Genomic DNA, 20,409 nt, shown 5'->3' on the forward strand with positions numbered 1-20,409 from the left:
TGACTAACTGATAGGTCTCAAAATGTAACTGTAAATGGGGAATTGTCATTGAGCAGGTTTGTTTCCAGTGGGGTTCCACCGGCATCGGTTCTTGGCCCTATTCTATTTAATATTTTTTATCAATGATCTGGAAGAAAAAGAAAATCATGACTGATAAAGTTTGCAGATGACACAAAAATTGGGGGAATGGTAAATAATGAAGAGGACAGGTCACTGAATCAGAGCAATCTGCATTGCTTGGTAAACTGGGAGCAAGCAAACAATATGCATTTTAATATGGCTAAATGTAAACGTATATCTCTTGTGATAGATCCAGGCCAGTTGGGTACAACAAAGTAGTAGAAGGCAGATATACTGGCCACTGGATTAGTGGGCTGCTCCAGGCTAATGAGAACACCTGACTCTAATTAACCTGCAAAGAATCAGGTGAGGCCATTAAGTAATGTAGCAACACTGGCAGTGAAAGGTCGGCTGCCAACAGCTGCTGCCACTAGGGTCCCTGGGCCGGAACCCGGGGTAGAGGGCAGGCCCGGGTTCCCCCCAACTTGCCACCACAGAAACACCTCCTGGGAGGGGAAGACAGCCCGTCAGGACAGGAGGCTAAACTGACCTGAAATAAGCCCCTAGGAACAACAGAAACTGTGGGAGTTCTCTCACCAACCTCCTTGCTGGCTTATGATGAAAAGGGCTCAGTAGACTGTAACCCTGGCCCTAGAGAGAGAAAGGCTACGTGGAGGGTCGCAGTGAGCCACTGAGGCTAGCATAAACCGCCTAGTAGCGTGGGACCCACGGGGTCAAGGTCGGAGCTCTGCCACACTCTACAAACAAAGAGTGTAGGCCATACTTATCTAGTGTAGGCCATACTTAGAATGCGGGACTCTATGGTGGGAAACAGTGACTCTGAATAGTGAACTCCCAGTGTGATGCTGTGGCCAAAAGAGATAATGTGATCTTTGGATACATAAACAGGAATTTCGAGTAGGAGTAGAGAGGTTATTTTACCTCCGTATTTGGCACTCGTGAGACCACTGCTGGAATCCTGTGTCCAGTTCTGGTGCCAACAATTCAAGAAGGATGTTGATAAATTGGAGTGAGTTCAAAGAAGAACCATGAGAACGATTAAAGGATTAGAAAATATGACATATACTTGTAGACTCAAGGAGCTCAATCTATTTAGGTTAACAAAGAGAAGATTAAGGAGTGACTTGATTACAGTCTATAAGTACCTAGATGTGGAACAATTATTTAATAATGGGCTCTTTAATCTAACAGAGAAAGGTATAACACAACCCAACAGCTGGAAGTTGAAGCTAGACAAATTCAGACTAAAAATAAAGTGTAAATTTTTGACAGCGAGGGTAAATTAACCATTGGAACAATTTACCAAGGGACATTGTTGACAATTTTTAAGTAAAGATTGGATATTTTTCTAAAATATATTCTCTAGGAATTATTTTGGGGAAGTTCCATGGCTTGTGCTACACAGGAGCTCAGACTAGATGATGACAGTGGTCCTTTCTGGCCTTAGAATTTAGGAATAATTTAGTGCAAAACTGGGTAACCATCACATTAGAGGGAGCCTAAATTGCTAGATTTTGCATACCTTAAACAGATATTGCCAAGTTAAAAAATATCACAAATATCTGATATTGTTTTATGTACTGCAACTTCCAATAATAACTTACTGAAACAAATCATCATTTTATTTCATAATTACAGTAGAAAAGCTTATTAAGTGCAGCCACAAAAAGGTCTAAAATTCAAGGACTCAAACATTTAGGAGTAAATGAATACTAAACAATGCTATTCATTCATTAACATTATGTAACTAAATACTATCATTTTGGTAAATCAAACCCTGAAAAGCTTAAATTAAGTAGGGACCTTGACAAGTAAAAATGGAAGAAACTATACAGGAAAATAATTCTGGAAAGAAGCCGACAGAGATTCAATGGAAAGAACAGGGCTAAACAATAGATTTTAAATATGACTCTTGAGTAAACACTATGCCAGGAAGATTACTTTCTTTTTTATAATTTTGTATATATTAGGCATATACTGCACAATGATGAGAAGCCTTTTCTCGTTCAGCAAAAAATAACTCAACTTCTACTGCTAGCATAATAAAGGATACAATTAAGGAACTCTAATGCAATACACAGTCACTATGTGTAACTACTGCTAGACAGTATATCGACAGACTACTGTCTAGACCAGTGGTGGGCAACCTGCGGCCCGTCAGGATAATTCACTGGCGGGCTGCGAGACAGTTTGTTTACATTGACCATCCGCAGGCACGGCCGCCCCCAGCTCCCAGTGGCCATGGTTTGCTGTTCCCGGCCAATTGGAGCTGCGGGAAGTGGCGTGGGCCTTAGGGACGTGCTGGCCACCGCTTCCCGCAGATCCCATTGGCCATGAACGACAAACTGTGGGCACTGGGAGCTGCGGGCAGCCGTGCCTGCGGACGGTCAATGTAAACAAACCGTCTCATTTATTATCCTGGCGGGCTGCATGTTGCCCACCACTGGTTTAGACATTATTAACTTTATCTTAGTAGCTGGATGGCTAACTGGTTTAGTTTCACTTCTAAAACACTACTAAAGTTACCAGATGGTAGCACAGAAGATTGTCGTCTTAGTTCTATTTCTCATTAATCAATCTATTCATTTAATGATGGGCAGCTCACCTTTGCAAGAAATGCTTATTGCCAATTGTGATGCAGTTCTTCTTTAGATGCTGAGAATAACACAAGTAAAGTCTGTTCGACCTTAATATAGCTCTATAACCAAACTTTTGTTAGGTGCAGCTGCTGCCTATAGGTTGTACCTATGTAAGCATATAAGACTTTACACGGTGCCAAAACATTACGATCTCTTAGTTACAGTTTTTACATTGTGCAGATTGAGTGACTGAAATTCTCATATGTTGGCAGTTTGGTAGACAGATTAACTCCTCATTTGTCCAGGTCACAAAAACCACCACCTCAATTGGTATTACTGTTGGTGATCTCAGCTAACAGATCAAGTGATTGTCTAAAGAGATCACAGCTGAGAGAACATCACAGAAATAAGCAACAGAGGGTCCTGTGGCACCTTTAAGACTAACAGAAGTATTGGAGCATAAGCTTTCGTGGGTGAATGCCCACTTCATCAGACGCAAGCCTGATGTATTCTGTATTCACAGTAATGTATTCCTAAAGGATAAGGACAGGACAGGAGATATGGTGGCATGGTAGGATGAAATAATTTATATTATAGAGCATTAACTTTGCTTCAGCAGTTTAACAAAACTGAGATTAAATCACACATACTGAAGATAAAGCTTGTCTAATTCTTATGTACAGTCATTTTTTATCAACAGCAATGTCATTAAATCTTGAATAAAACATGTAGCTTTCTATGTTGTTTCACCTTGTTTAAAAGATAGTTAATAATATTTCTGTTCAGAGACCTTCCTTCAGCTAGACTTTTCAGATCCCAAGACATACAAGACAAATATGTAGATTTGACTTCTAACACACTATTTGTTTTAAGGAATTAAATGAAATAAGGGAACCATTTAACATCCACCCATATATAAGAGAGCAAGATTACAGATCCTTTGGTTCTCAGTTGGCGGAACTGAAATGAAGGACTATTAATAAAGTACTTTCAGCATTGACTATAATCAACTGTAATAACAAGATAGAAGTTACAAAAAATTCTTTTTGTTGAAACCACTTTTGTAATACTGCTTTTTAATAACCCTCATAATGGCCGAATTAGAAGGACCCCAACTGAAGTCATTCAACCCACATAAAACAAACATTGCTTTTTCTTCTTAGCTTTGTTTTACAAGCTACATTATTTCCAGATGATGCTTGAGGGGCCTAAGGGTTTCAAGAATTAGATGCTTAAATAGACAGCTGCTTTCTATTTACCATATAAATCAAGGATAAATCAAAGAAGAATCTAAATAGTGGACTTCATTTACCGCCATTATAGAGCACAAGCTGAGAAAGAAAAAGAATAGAAAGAGAGAAACATCTCATCAAGCAATTACAAAGTTTTATTTAGATTATTAACAAAGGAGGAGGAAATGCAGTGACATTTGTAGAATCCTGGGCTTCTAAATAACATTAGCTCTGCACAGCAGGTAAGAAATAATTCACTAGACTGGGAATTGGCCAGGAAAAATTCAGCTCTGATCAGCAGTTCTCACAAATCCATCAGGTTTTGCTACTGGGCTCAAAATGCAGAGCTTACTTTGCTCATATTGTTTAAACTTTCCTTATTGACTATAAAAGTAGATCAATTCTAGCCCTTAACTAATGCAGAAACGTCACATTTTGGACTATGCTTTGGCGGATGGATCATGAGAGCATTTTTGTATTTTCAAAGATGGGGTCATATGCCCCCCATATGAAAGATGCGTTGCAAAGGAACTTTCCTGCACAGTTCATATGATTTGGTCACATGACCTTCAATATATGGCACCAGAGTGCTCTAAAACACTAGGAATTTCTTGAGACTGACTTGAAAATGTGTCCAAGAAATAAATGTTTAGTAAAAGTATGTATTGAGCAACTGTGTAGCTACTCTATAGATCTTGTGGGATGAAAAAAATAATATTTTGTACTTCTACAGCACTTTTCGTCTGAGGGATTTCCAAATACTATATAAATAAGCCAGAGGTTTAATTGCTAGAGGGTACTTCAGGCCACTGACAAGCTTTTAATTGCCTTTGAAATGACATTTAGGCGACATCCCCAAAGATGGGACAATTTAGAACTCCAGCACCTAATTGGTATGTGTACAAGGATGTATTTCTAGGGTTCACTTTGGGAAACAGCCACTTATTTTCTACCTCCCAAATATAAATGTCAAATTTTAAACTCAACTGAGTTACAGAAGTTTCCCCACGTGGCCAGTTACCAATTTACCTTGGCTGTTCGTGGATAACCTAGCCAACTAGAAGATCGGTGGCTTAAATTCTCAGTGCTGGTAGTTGGCTAGTGTGAAAATAAAGGGGTAGATTTTCAAAAGAATTCAGCAGCTAGCTACCTCTGAGTGCTGAGAACTTCTGGAAGTCTGACCCCAATTATGGGTGTTGGGCACTTCCAGAAGTCTGCTCCAAAAGGCCTTCAACTTGCCACTCAACATCTAAGGCCAAATACTAGTAAGCAGCAAGTAAAGCACCTGCTGCCATAAGCCCCCATCCCAGTTTTGCATATAATTGCCGTTAAAATTAATGTAGACACTGAACAAAACCAACATGACTAAATGTGCACTGAATATGCACAAGTGATGCATGTCAACTTATTAGAATAAAAAATTATTTTTCAATTTAAATTTTGTTCCTTAGTGAGTTTTTCAACTTCTACCTAAAATTAACTATTTCATAAAACATGGGGGAGAATTCTAAAGATAAAAAAGATCTTTAATCTTAAAAACTAGATGTAATCCCCCAGGACCCCAAACATGACCATCCCTTTCCCCCTATCTGGGGCGGAGGGGGGGGATGGACAGAATTCCAGGGGTCTCTTCTTAAAATCAGCACCTTTTTCCATGACGGCACAGTTAGCACCTTCCAGGCAACCAGATTAGGCCATTACAGCTATCATTCATTGGTTAAGAATGTGTGCAAGCGTTAAAATATTTTGTCCTTCTATACAGATTTTCATTCAAATATCTCAAAGTGCTTTACATACATTAGCTATTTAAAGGCCACCAAATTTCAGTGAGATAGGTTTGATAGCTAGAGATTGATTGTGCCACTGCCACTTGAAACACAGCCACTTCTGGGCTGAAATCAGTCAAAGCAACTCTATTCAAGATTTTAGGACGGGCCATGAAGACTCCTGTAACTGAAAGAGGCCTTTGAACATATAGAGCTTTACTGCCCAAAGTTGGAATTTGACAAGGCACTGAGGTTAATTACCCCTATGAAAAATTATCTGAGATGTGTAACGATGAGTGCTCCGGAATGGTTTAAAATGGCACCTCTAGCAGTGTAGTGCCCCCTTACAGCACACTGGGACATGGGTTCAGAACTGACCCAAAGGAAAGAGTACCACGTATGAAGAGCACCAACCCATTGAGACCCTTGCAAAGTCTAAAGGACATCTGGTTGTCCATGCGTACCCAACTGAAAGAGCTTTTAGACTTATGTTATATTCTCTTTTAATAAAACACATGATATGGTTCTTTCCTTATGTTAAGAGGTGACTTTTTGTTTTGTTTGTTTAACACCATGTTTTGAGTTACAAATCAGTTGATATGTTAAAGATTAGAGTGTTACTTCTCAAAAGCACAACAGACATAAATCAGAGAGTATAAAATCACTGGTGTTGTAAGAAGTTACTGTGAAATATGGCATCACAGGTGGCAAGACTAAATTGGAAAAAATGCTGATGATTGTTTATTCAATAACCTTAGCCAGCACTCTGCTTTTGAATAGCAAAATGGCATTGTTTGTGTATTGCATATAAACAACTCTGCACAGGATATGCAAGTCAAGCGATGTTGCTAGTTAAATTAACCATTTTGAGCCCCCAAAATATAGCCTGTTAGATAAAAAGTAATAGTTTTAATAGATATTAGCTAGTGTGTTGAGACCACAGCCTATCGTGCTAACCAATATTGTTTCCTTGTATTCCCCTATTAGTCTGTCTGTATTCATCAGTTGTCTCTTGTCTTATACTTAGGGTTTGTAGGGCAGGGACTATGTTTTTTTTGGTCCATGACTGGAGCTCCTAGGTTCTAAGATAATGCAAATAATAATAATAAATAATAATAATAATAAAAGATCTTCTAAAAGGTACATAATCTTTTAAAAGCTTGAAATATGTGAAGATGGAGTTGTACAGTTTGTAATCCCTCAGAGTTTGGTTTCCTGAAACACTTACTAAAACTCAAGGTAAAATATGGTTATATTTCCATGATCAAACACATAGTAATTTATAAATTAGGAAAAACATTTTTGCACAGATTTATAAAATAAAATGCAACAATGTAAACCAATATAAACCAGTGACATTTGAAAAGAATGTATATATAATACCATTTAAGACTTGGGAAGAAGTTTCTTTGTCGTATAAATTAACAGTATAGTAAACAAGAAGTTTTCTGACAGTCATACAATCAATTTACAAATTGTTGTCCCATCTGCAGATATTGGCTTAGACCAGATGAGAAGCCATCCTTAGAAGTGTATGTGTACGCATGTTCAGAAAACACCAGTTTGGTCTACAGCTTCATTCATATATTGGGCACTGCTGTTTCAAAGATGTATTAGGGTTTGTTTCAAGAGCAGATCTGCATAATATTTTAGGCCTTTTAAAATATTGGTAGATGCCAAAGAGTTGTTTTTTTTTCAAGTATGGTTTTAACTACATCTCCCAAATGTATCTGATTGCAACTGTCTTGAAAATTGCAAGCTGACAGGCTATGGAAGGTTTCTTAGCTTTGAATAGCTGTGGTTTGTTTTGCCATTTGTAAGTATATTTTTCATTTTCTTACTAAGTTTCAGACATGATGTCATTTTGAGAGGTTCCTATATTTTGGTGTTGGTGGTTGCCTCATTGTCACACACTTTGATAAACTTTTGCAGATTTAGGGATGTTGCTGCTTCTATTTTGAGAAGTTCACTAAAACATTAAATTCAATACTCACGTAATCAGGAAGTGGAGAGTCATCTGAACTGAGGGAACCTCTCAAGGTTTGCGTGGCTTGCTCCAAAACTTTGTTGTGTTTTTTAGACAACAAAGAAAACAAACTGAAAAAGAACACAAAAATCAGAAAATGTTTACTATAATAAGAATTCACAAGCAACCCTCTACTTCCAGTTAGCTAGACTATTCAATTAGAAGAAACTGTCCATAATATTTCCTTGAATTGGGAGATTTAAAGAAAAATACAACGCACATCAGTTGCATGGGTAATATATGCTTTACATCTTCGGTAAGTGAGAAAGAACTTTGAATTCCATACTACAAAATATGGAGAAAGAAAGTTAAGTTTTCGTGCTTAAATATTCAAAAGTCTGGGAATAACAAAGTCAAGATTGTATGTGCAACTTAAATTCTGCTCATGTATATCCATAACAATTAAGTCTTCAAGCTCACTATCGCAATGCAATACATTTATTTTCCACAACCTTGGGTACATGTAGTATCTTGTACATTTCCCCCCACTTTTTATGTTTCAGTTTGTTAATGTTCTAGTACATTAAAAAACCCTAAGTTAATAAAGATTGTATTTTACTAATTTAGTCAGGACTCCCATACTATACATTTTCTTTTCAGGGAGCAGCAGAGACTTCTGGTGCAATTCAGAGGATGAGGAACTGAATTACAAAGGTAATTTCTCTGTGAATTTAAAGGGGCTATGTATGTCTGCATTGTTTTCTATTATTTTTAACTTCTTATACTTTGGCTGGAAATTTCAAAATCATCTAAGTTACTTACATCATCATAAAAAGTGCCACTAAGGACATTCCCTTATGCTCCTAAGTCACTTTGGATCTTTTAAAAGTCCTGTGCTTAATCTTTACTAATTGGGGTAAGCACTGTGTATTCCCCAAATATTTTATTTTACATGCACTACCTGGCATACATAGTACAACAAGATGCTAAACAGATGTATTAAGTCTGAAGAAAAATTTAAATTATGCAGTCCGTTACTGTATAGATTCATAGACAAGCCCAGAAAGGACCACTGTGATCATCTAATCTGACCTGCATAACAAAGGCCATAAAACTTCCCTGAATTAATTCCTATTTGCATGTGAGCCTATCTTTTAGAAAAACATCCGATCTTGATTTAAAAAGTGCTAGTGATAGAGAATCTAACCCTTGCCAAATTACCAATGGTTAGTTACCCTTACAGTTAAAAAGGGACACCTTATTTCCAGTCTGAATTTGTATGAGCTCCTCGGCAGTGAATTTACTGGTTCAGGTTAACTACATAGATGAAAGTACTACTTTAGAAGGTATGTATTTTAAAGAGACTGCTCTTTAGTGCCACTGGTGTTCCTTTGTTGAGTGTCTTCACTATACCCTTCACTATTTTGTACACCACCTATTCTCTCTCTTCAGGCTAAAGAACATCAACAATCTGACTTCATATGTAAATCCTGCGTACCTCTAAACTGTTTTGTTGCCCTTCAAGACTTTGACGGTCTCTGCTACTGTAAATTATTCTCTAGGTGAGCTGATCAAAGCTGAACACTGTACATAATAGAATATCAAAGTGACACAGTGGCCAAGAATTATGGGGTTTTGTGTGCTTAACCTGATCTATTACATTATCGTAAAAATAATTCACAGGCAGTTGACCGCTTCTTACTCTCACTTCATGCATGTAGGTCCCTTCACCAGGATATCCATCTATTTTAATTTTTCAGATTTTAAAACTTTACCCTACTGCACCCCCCAAAAAATTAAATTAAAATTTATTTTCATTAAGGTTAATAGATGATTTAGAAGATGGGTGGTTTGATGGATAAAACACTGGCCTTTCAAGGAGAGTTTAAATCTAGCCTTCAGCTCTCAGTCACATTAAACTGACAGGTTCAGCTTCGTTTTCAGATGTATGGGTATGTTCCTGGACACTGGGTAGAGCATGACTATTAATCTTAAAATTTTGAACACATTTAATAGTGAACGTAATCTTTATGCTGTCTATTTATTATAAACACAAAGACATCACAATACTGTACTGCCTTGTCTAATGTTAACACAGAGATGTGCATGGTGCTTTAAAGACACAGAAAGACAAATCCCTGCCCTGTGCATCTTACAATCTAAGGGAAGCAAGGCATAGGGAGACAGGATGTAGTCAAGGAAGTGGAAAAGCAAGGAATAGTGTTGCACAACAGAAAGCCAAGAAATCGTCTGTTTAACATACGCACCACAGTGTTTGATGGAGGGATATGAAGGAGGAAAGTAGCCTGAATGATGTGGATGAGAGAGGTCATTCCAGGTATACAGGGCAGTTATGTAAGGAAGCATGGCAGTAAATGTAGGAGGACGTAAACTGAAGGTGAAGGCAGAGGGAAGGCCCTGATGTTGATAGCAGTAGGAAATAAAAGACTAGGGTTAGTGCTCAGCACTTTCTGACAATCGGAACCCCTGTAAGGTGCCTCGAGTTGAGTATCCAAAAAATGGAGACCTCCAAAATTGCTAGTCACTTTTGAAAATCTTGGCCTAGAAGAATGCAGGAGCAGAGCCGTGTACAGCCTTGAAGTGTTCAGCTTCTGGCCTTGACAAATGTTATATTGCCCTACTTATACCATACATTTACTAACTCACAAATCATACAATTTATTACTGTCTGGATCCCTGCTTTATGAAGCTCCCCAACCTGTTTATTATAATTTCTAACTTTTCTATGACTCTCAGGCAGTTAGCTTACTACTTTTACCCTCAAATCCATTCACCACTTCTATTTTCAATCTCCCCATATATTATATTACAGAGACAAAGTACAGACACTTTTGCTTCTCTTTGATGGCTATAACCATTCTGAAAGTGCGACGTGCCACCACAACAAGGTCAAGGGTCTTGAAAGTCAACCATGTTTTAGTTCTGGATATGGCTCACAGACAGGGTCGGCTCCAGCAGTTCAGCGGCAGGTCCTTCGCTCCTAGAGGCAGTGAGGGACCTGCCGCCCCCGAATTGCCACAGGTGCCGCCCCTCTCCCTTGGCCGCCCCAAGCACCTGCTTGTTAAGCTGGTGCCTGGAGCCGGCCCTGCTCACAGACAACACTGGTCTCACTGGTCAATTATAGCCTGTTTGAGGTAATCAAATGTCCATGCAGATTCTTTGAGATCTCTCAGTTGCCTTTGATACCAGTGACCACAAGGCTGTAGTTCTTGGCAAGCATAGAGTGGCTTGAGTGGCTCCATTCTTTTATCTCTGAAAGAATCCACATGGTAGCACTGCCCCAAGAATCCCTCTTTTGGAGGGTACCACAGGGCTCCTCCTGTTCAACATGCTTGTGAGACAATCAGAATATATAGTGACACAATCTGAGGCTGCAGTGCTTTCAATTTGCAGATGACAATAGCTCTATAATTGTGTGATATCATAACTGTTGAAATATTCTCAGTTGCTTAAACTACTAACTCCTGGATTTAAAAGGGAGGGGAATGGGTGATAAGGCACTCAGATAGTATGGTAATAGGCATAATATAAGCTAGATTGATTGCAGAGAGCATTTCCAGAGAATCCACCTCAGTTTTGGAACCTGCTTCCTCACACTGGTTCATCAAAACCTGAATTTGTTAAGCTCATATATTCCCCTGCCACCCCCGCCATTCCCCATGTTTTTCTGGAATTGTGGACTGAGTGAGTTTTATCTGGATAGTTCGGATTGGTTTGTGTCCTAATTTGTATGTTTTATTATATAATTCTTCTACATGCACCCAGAACTCTGGATGGTCATAGTTGTAAAAAGCTTTTTTTCTTGATGCAGTCGACTATATCCAAGAGGTGACATGATTTGCCATTAGTAGAAGAGGTCTGCTGTTGTACATTCTTTTATCAGTTCCTGCTGGCTCATTTTCAGAGCATTCATAAGGATTTAGAGCTGGTATAAGATTTCACAAAAATCACTAATATTATTTAGTTATTTATTAGTGAGTATAAAATCGACAACACAAAACAGGGTAAATAAAAGCTAGTGACACCCACTAACAATGAAGTGGTGGTGTTAGCATTGGCAGAGCCTACTCTGTTCAAGTGTTACATTATATAAACAAATATATACATTTATGTAGCCAGTTTCATAAAATAGTATGCAAGAGGAAGATTATTCCTGGGTTAATATACTATAGATACAGAATCTTTTGGGGATCTGAGAGACTGAGGTTTAGTGCTTTGAAGAGCAGAGAGAACTCAAAACTTTTCTCTCTGCAAAAGTGTTGATCAGAGTTTGAGCAAGTCTTCTTTGTTTGAGCAAGTCTTCTTTGATCTTTACTTGCTTAAAATAAAGTCAGTAGCTTTTACACTAACAATATATCCTCACACTAACAATATCCTGATGCTTTATGGTTATCCAAGAACCTCAGCAAAAGGCAAGAGATTTTTGCAATATTCTTCTGAGGGAGTCAAGAGGAATGAATTAGTTTTTCAGACCCACACCTTACCTTTTCTCTTAAGGGCCAATTCAATGTCCTATCAGTTCCCAACATCTCTTCAGTCTGTGTCATTTTAGGAATAGTATTAATAGCTTGATTTCTATAACACTTTATATTCAAATTCCTTATCAGTCATTAATCCTCACAACTACCTTTATGATAGCTATATATTGTCCTCCCTATGTTACAGATGGAGAAACTGAAGCAGAATAATGAAGTAACATGCCCAAGACCAGAGGGAATCAGGATCAGAGCTGATGTTAGAAATATGGCTTCCTGAGTCCAAGCCCCAGAATGAAACTATCACTGAACCACACCTCTCTCAATTGTCTGATATACAAATAGCGGTAAATAAGATTGAGAAGTACTAATCCTTTGTGATAATTATAGGTGGTGATCAATACCTACAGCATTAAGAATAATTCAATAGATCTGAAGGCAGTGAAAATCTGCATCCCAGAGAAAAGTACAGAAGAAAGCAACTACTTTCCTAACCTCTGGAATCTCTCATGGTCTTTTCCCCTCAAGTGGATCCATCTGCAGTCTTTTATCAAGATATCTACCTGCTTAGGCCTCATATCAGCCTCCCACCAATCTACAACCTTTACAATTGGAAACACTTGGAATAGACCCTCAGTCTATAAGACTACTGAAAGTGAGTAAGAAAACAAAAATAAGATCATCTAGGATAATGGCATACACAGTAGCACAGTGTATGGGGAGGGATAGCTCAGTGGTTTGAGCATTGGCCTGCTAAACTCAGGGTTCTGAGTTCAATCCTTGAGGGAGCCACTTCGGGATCTGGGGCAAAAATCAGTACTTGGTCCTGCTAGTGAAGGCAGGGGGCTGGACTCAATGACCCTTCAGGGTCCCTTCCAGTTCTAGGAGATAGGTATATCTCCATATATTATCTAAATATTATTATCCTTTTCCCTTCCCAAATCCAGATGCTGTATTTATACAATAAATTGCTCATTTGACGACAGATTTTCAGCTTGTCTAAAGCTTGGCTTTGAAAACTGGTTCTTTACCTGCACTGGGGAATGCAGTGTTACTTCTGCAGTCATTAATACTGCTAATTCAGTAGTGTCGTCAGCACCATCTAGTGCTGCGCAGACAGCATCATTCGTTAAAACTGATCTAGAGGTGTCTAGTACAGTGAGTCCAAGTGCAGATTAAACAAAGTGTCTCCGTCTATTTTGGAAGGTACAGTTCATTTCATGAAGAGGAAGAAAACAGCTCTGGAAGGAAGAGGGACTTCCACCACAAGTAGCTTTTTTGGGAAAACCCAATGAGCTGCTTTGGCTGCAAAGGGAATTTAAATACAAAACACAGAATAAGGCAGCAGGATTTGGGTAACGTATTTCTTCAACATGTGGGAATGGAAACATACACAATATTAATCCTCCTGCACAGAAGTGGAGAACATATGGCAAAATGAATCCCCCCCAGGAAAATAGAGGAGGATGAGTGAGGAGAGGGGAAGAAACAGCAGAATTAGAGAGAGAATTCCCTCTTCTTGCCTGATTTTCCCTTTTCTTCCTAAAATTTAAAAGCTCGGATAATTTAATTAGGAGATTAGCTGCTGAAACCTCCCCTACCAATTTCTACTTCTGAAGCATTGGTGGGTGTGTGATAAGGTGAGCTAACTATTAATTTCACAGAATTCCTGGGATGTGATGAAATTAGGCGAAGGAAAATGTAGGCTGAATATCAGGAATAACTACCGAACACTTATGTCTCAAGGAGTGTGGAACAGTGGAAAGGGGAAGTGTGGGGAAGCCTCATAACTCTAGACACTTAATAAATTAGAATAATAATTTGCACTTTGTGTAGCAGCCTCTCTCTGAGCATCTGACAGCAACTGGTAAAATATTAATTTAGCCTCAGAGCACCACCTAAAGGTAGTATTGTTATTCCCATTTATCTGTGGCAGAGTCACAAAAAGGTCTCCTAATTCCCATTCATATGCCTTAATCACACTTCTACTTCTGCCTATTTAAGACTAGACTGGACACAACAATGGAAAAATATATAGTGGGAAAAAATCCTTCATGGTCAGGGTGGATAGACTAAATGAGATGACGATAGTGTAGGGTTTTCCATCATTACTTTCTGTGATATGTAATTTATATATTAACAATGTACTCAAGTTCGAAACAGTTAAAGCTCAAATACACAGGGACCTCCTTACCACATCCTTTCATAAGCATGCTTATGGATCAATGTTTTAATGAATCAATGGACCTCCAAAATCACACTAGAGAACAGGAAAACCAACTTCTTAAGCATATATCTATAACGTGTAGGGGGAAAAAAAAGCTGAGTTATCGTGGGAGACCTCAAAGTTTCATGCTGCCAGTACTAAAGTGTCCTTAGAATTCCTAAAAATTATTTGACAATTTCCTAACTCAGAAAGTGTTGAATCCAACATGAGGGAACTGTATATTAGACCTGATCTTAACAGATCAATTCCTCTTTATAGCAGAACTAAAAATTAGTGGTTGAATAGCTGCAAGTGATCATGACTTGATTATTTTATGTATAAAAAATGTAACGTCCCAACCAGTAAAATATATATATGGTGCTTTTAAAGGATCAATTTCAAAAGGATTAAAACAATAATGAACCAAATCAGCTGGGATAAAGTATTTTAAAAGACAACTGTCAATAATAACTGGAAACTGTTTAAAAACATTTTACTAGACGCCCAATACCACAATTAAGAAAGAAGGGAAGCAACAACCTGTCTTAGAAGGGATGTGAAAACAGCTATTTTAAAAAAATATATAACAAACAGAAAAAAAGGGAAAGTTGATAGCAATAAATATAAATTAGAAGCTAGGAATTACAGAATATTGATAAAGGAAGCAAAAGAACACAAGCAGAAATCAATGGCTAACAGAGCTAAAGAAAATAAGGAGTTTTTAAAGTATATAAAGAACAAACAAGTCCTAATAATGATATTGGTCCCACACTAGAAATGGTAGAAAAATCAATAATAATGCAGAAAAGGTAGAAGTGGTCAATAAATATTTCAGTTCTGTATTTGGTAAAAAATAGATGATGTATTTATATCTTATGATGAAATACTTTCCATTACAACAGTAACTAATGAGGATGTTAAAAAGCAGCTACTAAAGTTAGACACTTAATATAATACACATTTCTGATGTAATATACCTAAGACTTCTGTAAAGCATTTGGCTTGGTTCCACATGACATTTTGATTAAGAAATCAGAACCACAGAAACTCAACATGCCATACACTAAATGGATTAAATGCTGGCTACCGATAGGCCTCAAAATGTAATTGTAAATGGAGAATCAAGATCAAGTAGGTATGTTTCTATTGGTCAATCACAGAGATCAATTCTTGGCATTATACTATTTAATATTTTTATCAATGATCTGGAAAAAAAACAAAATCATTACTGATAAAATTTACAGTGGAACAAAGATTGGAAAGTGGCAAATAATGACAAACATAGGTCACTGATACAGAACAATCTTGATCGCTTTGTAAGAGGGATACATGCAAACAATAACCATTTTAATGGTACAACCACTACTAAAATACTGTGTCCAGTTCTAGTATCAAACTTCAAGGAGGATGCTGAAAAACTGGAGAGGGTTCAAAGAAGAGCCACAGGAGTGATTAATGGATTGGAAAATGTGCAATATGGTGATAGGCCTCAAGGAGTTCAGCCTATTTAGCTTATCCAAGAGAAAGTTAAGGGGTGACTTGATCACAGCCTATAAGTATCTACACGAGGAACAGAAATTTGATAATCTATCAGCTAAACATATACTAACATTCAATGTCTGGAAGTTGAAGCTAGACCGAGTGGAAATAGGGTGCTAATTTTAACAGGGAGACTAATTAACCATTGGAACAACTTACCAAGGGCTGTGGTGAATTCTCCATCAATGGAAATGTTTTAAATCAAGACTGGATGTTTTTCTAATAGATATGCCCTAGATCAAACAGGGAAGTTCTATGGCCTCTGTTTTGCCGGAGATCAGATTAGATGATGACAATGGTCTCTTCTGGCCTTAAAAAAATCTCTGAATCTAAGGAATGCCCTACAACAAATACTAAATGAAAAGAAAGAGAGAGGAAAGACTGCAGCAAAATTTGCATAAATTTTTATTTTGTGGTTTGCCATCAGACATAACCTAAAGAAAGAGGCAGACAAGACAAACAAACCTTTGTGGGAGATGGGTTTTCTGGCACAAAGAAAATCAATATAATTAAAATGGGTAAACTGGCCAAGGTCTCATCAGAACTAAACTCTTACATTAGCACCCTCACAGACCCGCGCAACCATACAGAAAGGCAATATTAGCACTGGATCTGTATTGCTATTAGCCATGTCCCTATTTGTAATTAAAGCTGCAATGATTAATGAATATATTTAGTTACATAAATCATTTATTTTGATTTGAAAATGTTTAACTGAATATTCAGGCAGGCAGTGACATTAGGGCTCCAATCCTGCAGCTGAATGCATGTCAGCAGAAGGATTCCTGTGTGAATAAGGCTGTTGCACTGGGGACATAATACTCTAAAGTTCCGTGCCTCCTCTGATGGTAAGAGGAGAAATCAAAAATGACACTGAAGTTTGGAGCCTGGGTGATGGGGAAGATGGTTGTGTGAGCAACAACAGCAGAGAAGAGAGGAAGAAGAGAAGGTTTGGGAGGGAAGAGGAGGAGCTCAGAGTTCCCCAAATTGAGTTTCAACAGGTGCTAGGATGTCCAGGAAGAGGTGAGAGGTTGAAAGGAAGGGGTAAGGTCAGAGGAGGAAAGGTAAACAGAGTTGCTGGAACAGAGAAGATAGACGAAACCATGAGAGAGAGAAGAGAAGGGGACCAAGGACAGAACCTCTCCCTCCCAAACAAACACTCTCTCTCTCCCTCCCCCAATTTTCAAGGACAGTAGTTAACTTTAATCTATCAAACCAATTAAAAATATTTAGTAAAATCTCTGAGTATGGGAATACTCAAGAACTATAGCGTTGTTTGTAATTGCTTATTTGGTGTATGGAGACCCAGAGCTCTCATGTAATCCCCCTTTCAGGAAGTACATAATAAACCGAGCAGCAGTTAAACACTAAACAAAAGCCATGAAGATGTAAACACAGACTAGTGGGCCAGAAATTGGATGAACATGGTGTGACGCTGTATGGAATTTGGGGGACACTTTAGGATATTATGAATACCAATACTGTAAAAATAGCAATGAGTTGTGCCAGATATGCCATGTAAGGTATTTGCAAAAATTTTATAATTTGCCAAGTATGGTAATCTTGTGTATGTGTGTGTGTATAGTAAGTTATATGTATGGTATGTCTGTAGTTCCAAACTTGTGCTGTGCATCTGGGTGACACCCGCAGACAGATTGGCATCAGCACTGCCTTGCCTGCTTGATAGCCCACCAAGGAACAGCAACTGTACAATGAACCCACTGAAAAGGCTAGGGGCTATACCTTATGACTCAGCAAGGCATGCAGGGGCCTGCCTATGGATAGAACGCTAAGGCTTCCAGGCCATGTGCCGGGCAGCTTGTGTTTGGAACAAAGGAAATAGAAGCTGCATGGCAAAAGGCAGCTGCATCTTCTTCATTCTGTCTTCATCATTCCTGCTTCTTACCTCTGGAGTAACCTTTCTACAAAGGTTGCATCTGAAGAAGTGAGGTTCTTACCCACGAAAGCTTATGCTCCCAATACTAAAGGTGCCACAGGACCCTCTGTTGCTTTCTACAAACGAAGCTCTAGTCTGATCAAAGGACTTCCATCCAAGCTGTGGATGTGTCCAGAGGGACTTTCAAGCCAGCAAACTCACCAATACTGCTAAGAACCTGATATATGGACTCTGAAGTCTCTGTATATATGTGACTTCTTTACCATTTAACCTCTCTTCTTGTTCTTTCTTTTTTCTTTATAATAAACCTTTAGTTTTAGAGACTAAAGGATTGGCTGGCAGCGTGGTATTTTGGGTAAGATCCAAACCTATACTGACCTGGTAATGTGGCTGACCCTCTGAGGTCAGAAGAACATTTTGTACAGTGAGCAGAGTTTTTTAAATAACTTCTCACTGTACTGGACCTACATGCTGATTAGGAGCCAGAGAACTGGAATGCAATAAAGGGGATCAGAAGCACAGTTTGTGACTGGTTGGGGAGATTAACTTTAGTGTTACCCACTAGTCTTGGGAGTATGTGTTTTCCCTTTTGCAGCCTGCCCTGACCTTGGCACTTCCAGTGAGGGCTGCCCTAGGCACACCTGGGTCACACGTGGGTAGTTATGTACTCTAATATTACAGTAATATTCTCTGAATTATTGTTTCTCTTCTCTCTCATTTTCACATGCCAAGTGTATTACTGTCCTCAATTAAAAAATGTAATAAAGTTACAGAATTAAATACAGGCCATAAAGGCCACAAATTATAGAAACACACCTTAAACAATGGTATTCTACAGCTTGTATTTCACCATCATAATTCCATTAGAAAAGAACCTCTTTACATAAAGACATGAGAATAGCTTAGACTCAAAATTTTACCTCTTTTAATGTTATTATCTTATGGAGAACGTCCGCTATGTTGTAGCTGTACTTTTTGTTTTTGAGCTACTGTTTAATGCATCACTGAAAGAAAGATAATATCTACATAGGGTCCCATTATAAACAATAATTTCTACTCCCTCTGTTGGCTCATTAGTCACAATCAAAATATTATTTCCCAAGTTTTACTGTTCTAAGCTTTGTTGTTTTCGGTGTTGCTGTTGCCGTTTTGGTTCCAAGATATTCGAGAGACAAGGTCGGTGAGGTAATAGTTTTTATTGGACCAACTTCAGTTGGTGAAATAGACAAGCATTAGAGCTGCACAGAGCTCTTCTTCAGGTCTGGACAAGGTAATCAGAGGATGGAAATATCACTGATGTATCTCACGGGTCCTATGCATGCCTATCACATCATGTGGTGTACCTCATACAGTGCACTACATGCCCCAGTAACAACTGTGTGGTTGAAACCAGACAATTGCTATTCTTTCAAATGAACTCACAAAGCTTGTCTCGTTCTACAACAGAAGTTGGTCAAATAAAAGATATTACCTCACCCACCTCATCTCTCTGATCTAAACTTTTGAAAAACAAATGAAGCACCTCCAGTTATTAGTTCAGTCCACTGGTTTTTATTCATTAAACAAATAGATTCCTTTACTTGGCATTAGTTTCAATGTAAATGGGGAATCAGTGATGAATGCATTATAAGACCAATCCACAATATATTCACTCAAGTGGATTTCAGTTCTAACAAGTAAATAAAAAGCACACATCATACACTAGTATTATGATTGATATTAGATTCCGAAGGTATTGAAAACAGCTAATTAAAGCTAATACAAATGATTTCCTGCTAAAATACAGCCAGACACAAAAAGCATAAGAGACCAGTGAAATAATAACCTCCATTTACTCAGCCCAAAAATATGAAGATCAGATAATTTCAGCAGATAACCATTGTCCATATTACAAACACAACCATGTCAAAGAACTTCGTTACAAGACTGCCTGCTAGCCAGGTTACAAACAAGGTTTCAGTCTTTGGCATAGGATGGATCTTAACCTTATTTTATAACAAGAGCTAGGTCAGACCATGGTGTATCCAAGGTCTTTAAGGTGGTCATATTTCTAGTAAAAAGCGACAGAGTGTCCTGTGGCACCTTGTAGACTAACAGACCTATTGGAGCATAAGCTTTCGTGGGTGAATACCCACTTCGTCGAATGCATATTTCTACTGTAGTCAGGAACTAAAATTTTTCTAAAAGAAGTTTCTTTACAGATTTCATCAATCTCAAGATTTATAAATGCTATCCAAGCAAATATACATTCATGGGCATCCTATTAAAGGAACAAGTTGACTTTACAATAGGTAAAATATTTTAAATTTAAATTACCCTTTTAGTAGGAGAACAGTTACTAATCCATGTATATACTATCTCTGCAGCAGACTATTCATTTTATTTGTTACAATCCATGGGAATATGTATATTCTAAGAAGTCAGTAAAAGGAATCTTTCAATAAATATATACAAACTTCAGGACTGCTGGGAAAATCAATACAGATTTGTTCAGTCTTATGATTCTTACTAACGTACTTGCAGTTGTGCAAGTTTTTTCCATCTGTAAAACCACCATGGCATTCTTTTTTAAAAAAAAAGTCCCAGATCCAGCCCAAAGAGCACAGTAATTAAATTTACATTGTCTTCAGCTTGTGTGGAAATTAAC

General features: G+C 38.1%; 1 protein-coding gene across 2 annotated transcripts in view; it reads right to left on the reverse strand.

Annotated features, from left to right (window-relative positions):
* Positions 1 to 20,409, reverse strand: part of DYM (dymeclin) — a 337,094-nt gene that overhangs the window by 76,660 nt on the left and 240,025 nt on the right. For both annotated transcript variants that reach the window (XM_024204114.2, XM_024204113.2), the window contains one exon: positions 7,653 to 7,755. In XM_024204114.2, coding sequence (XP_024059882.1) covers positions 7,653 to 7,755 — 103 coding nt within the window. The remainder of the gene's footprint in view (positions 1 to 7,652; positions 7,756 to 20,409) is intronic.

This window comes from Terrapene carolina, unplaced genomic scaffold (assembly GCF_002925995.2).
Source record: "Terrapene carolina triunguis isolate 2854851 unplaced genomic scaffold, T_m_triunguis-2.0 Scaffold69, whole genome shotgun sequence".
Taxonomy (NCBI): domain Eukaryota; kingdom Metazoa; phylum Chordata; order Testudines; family Emydidae; genus Terrapene; species Terrapene triunguis.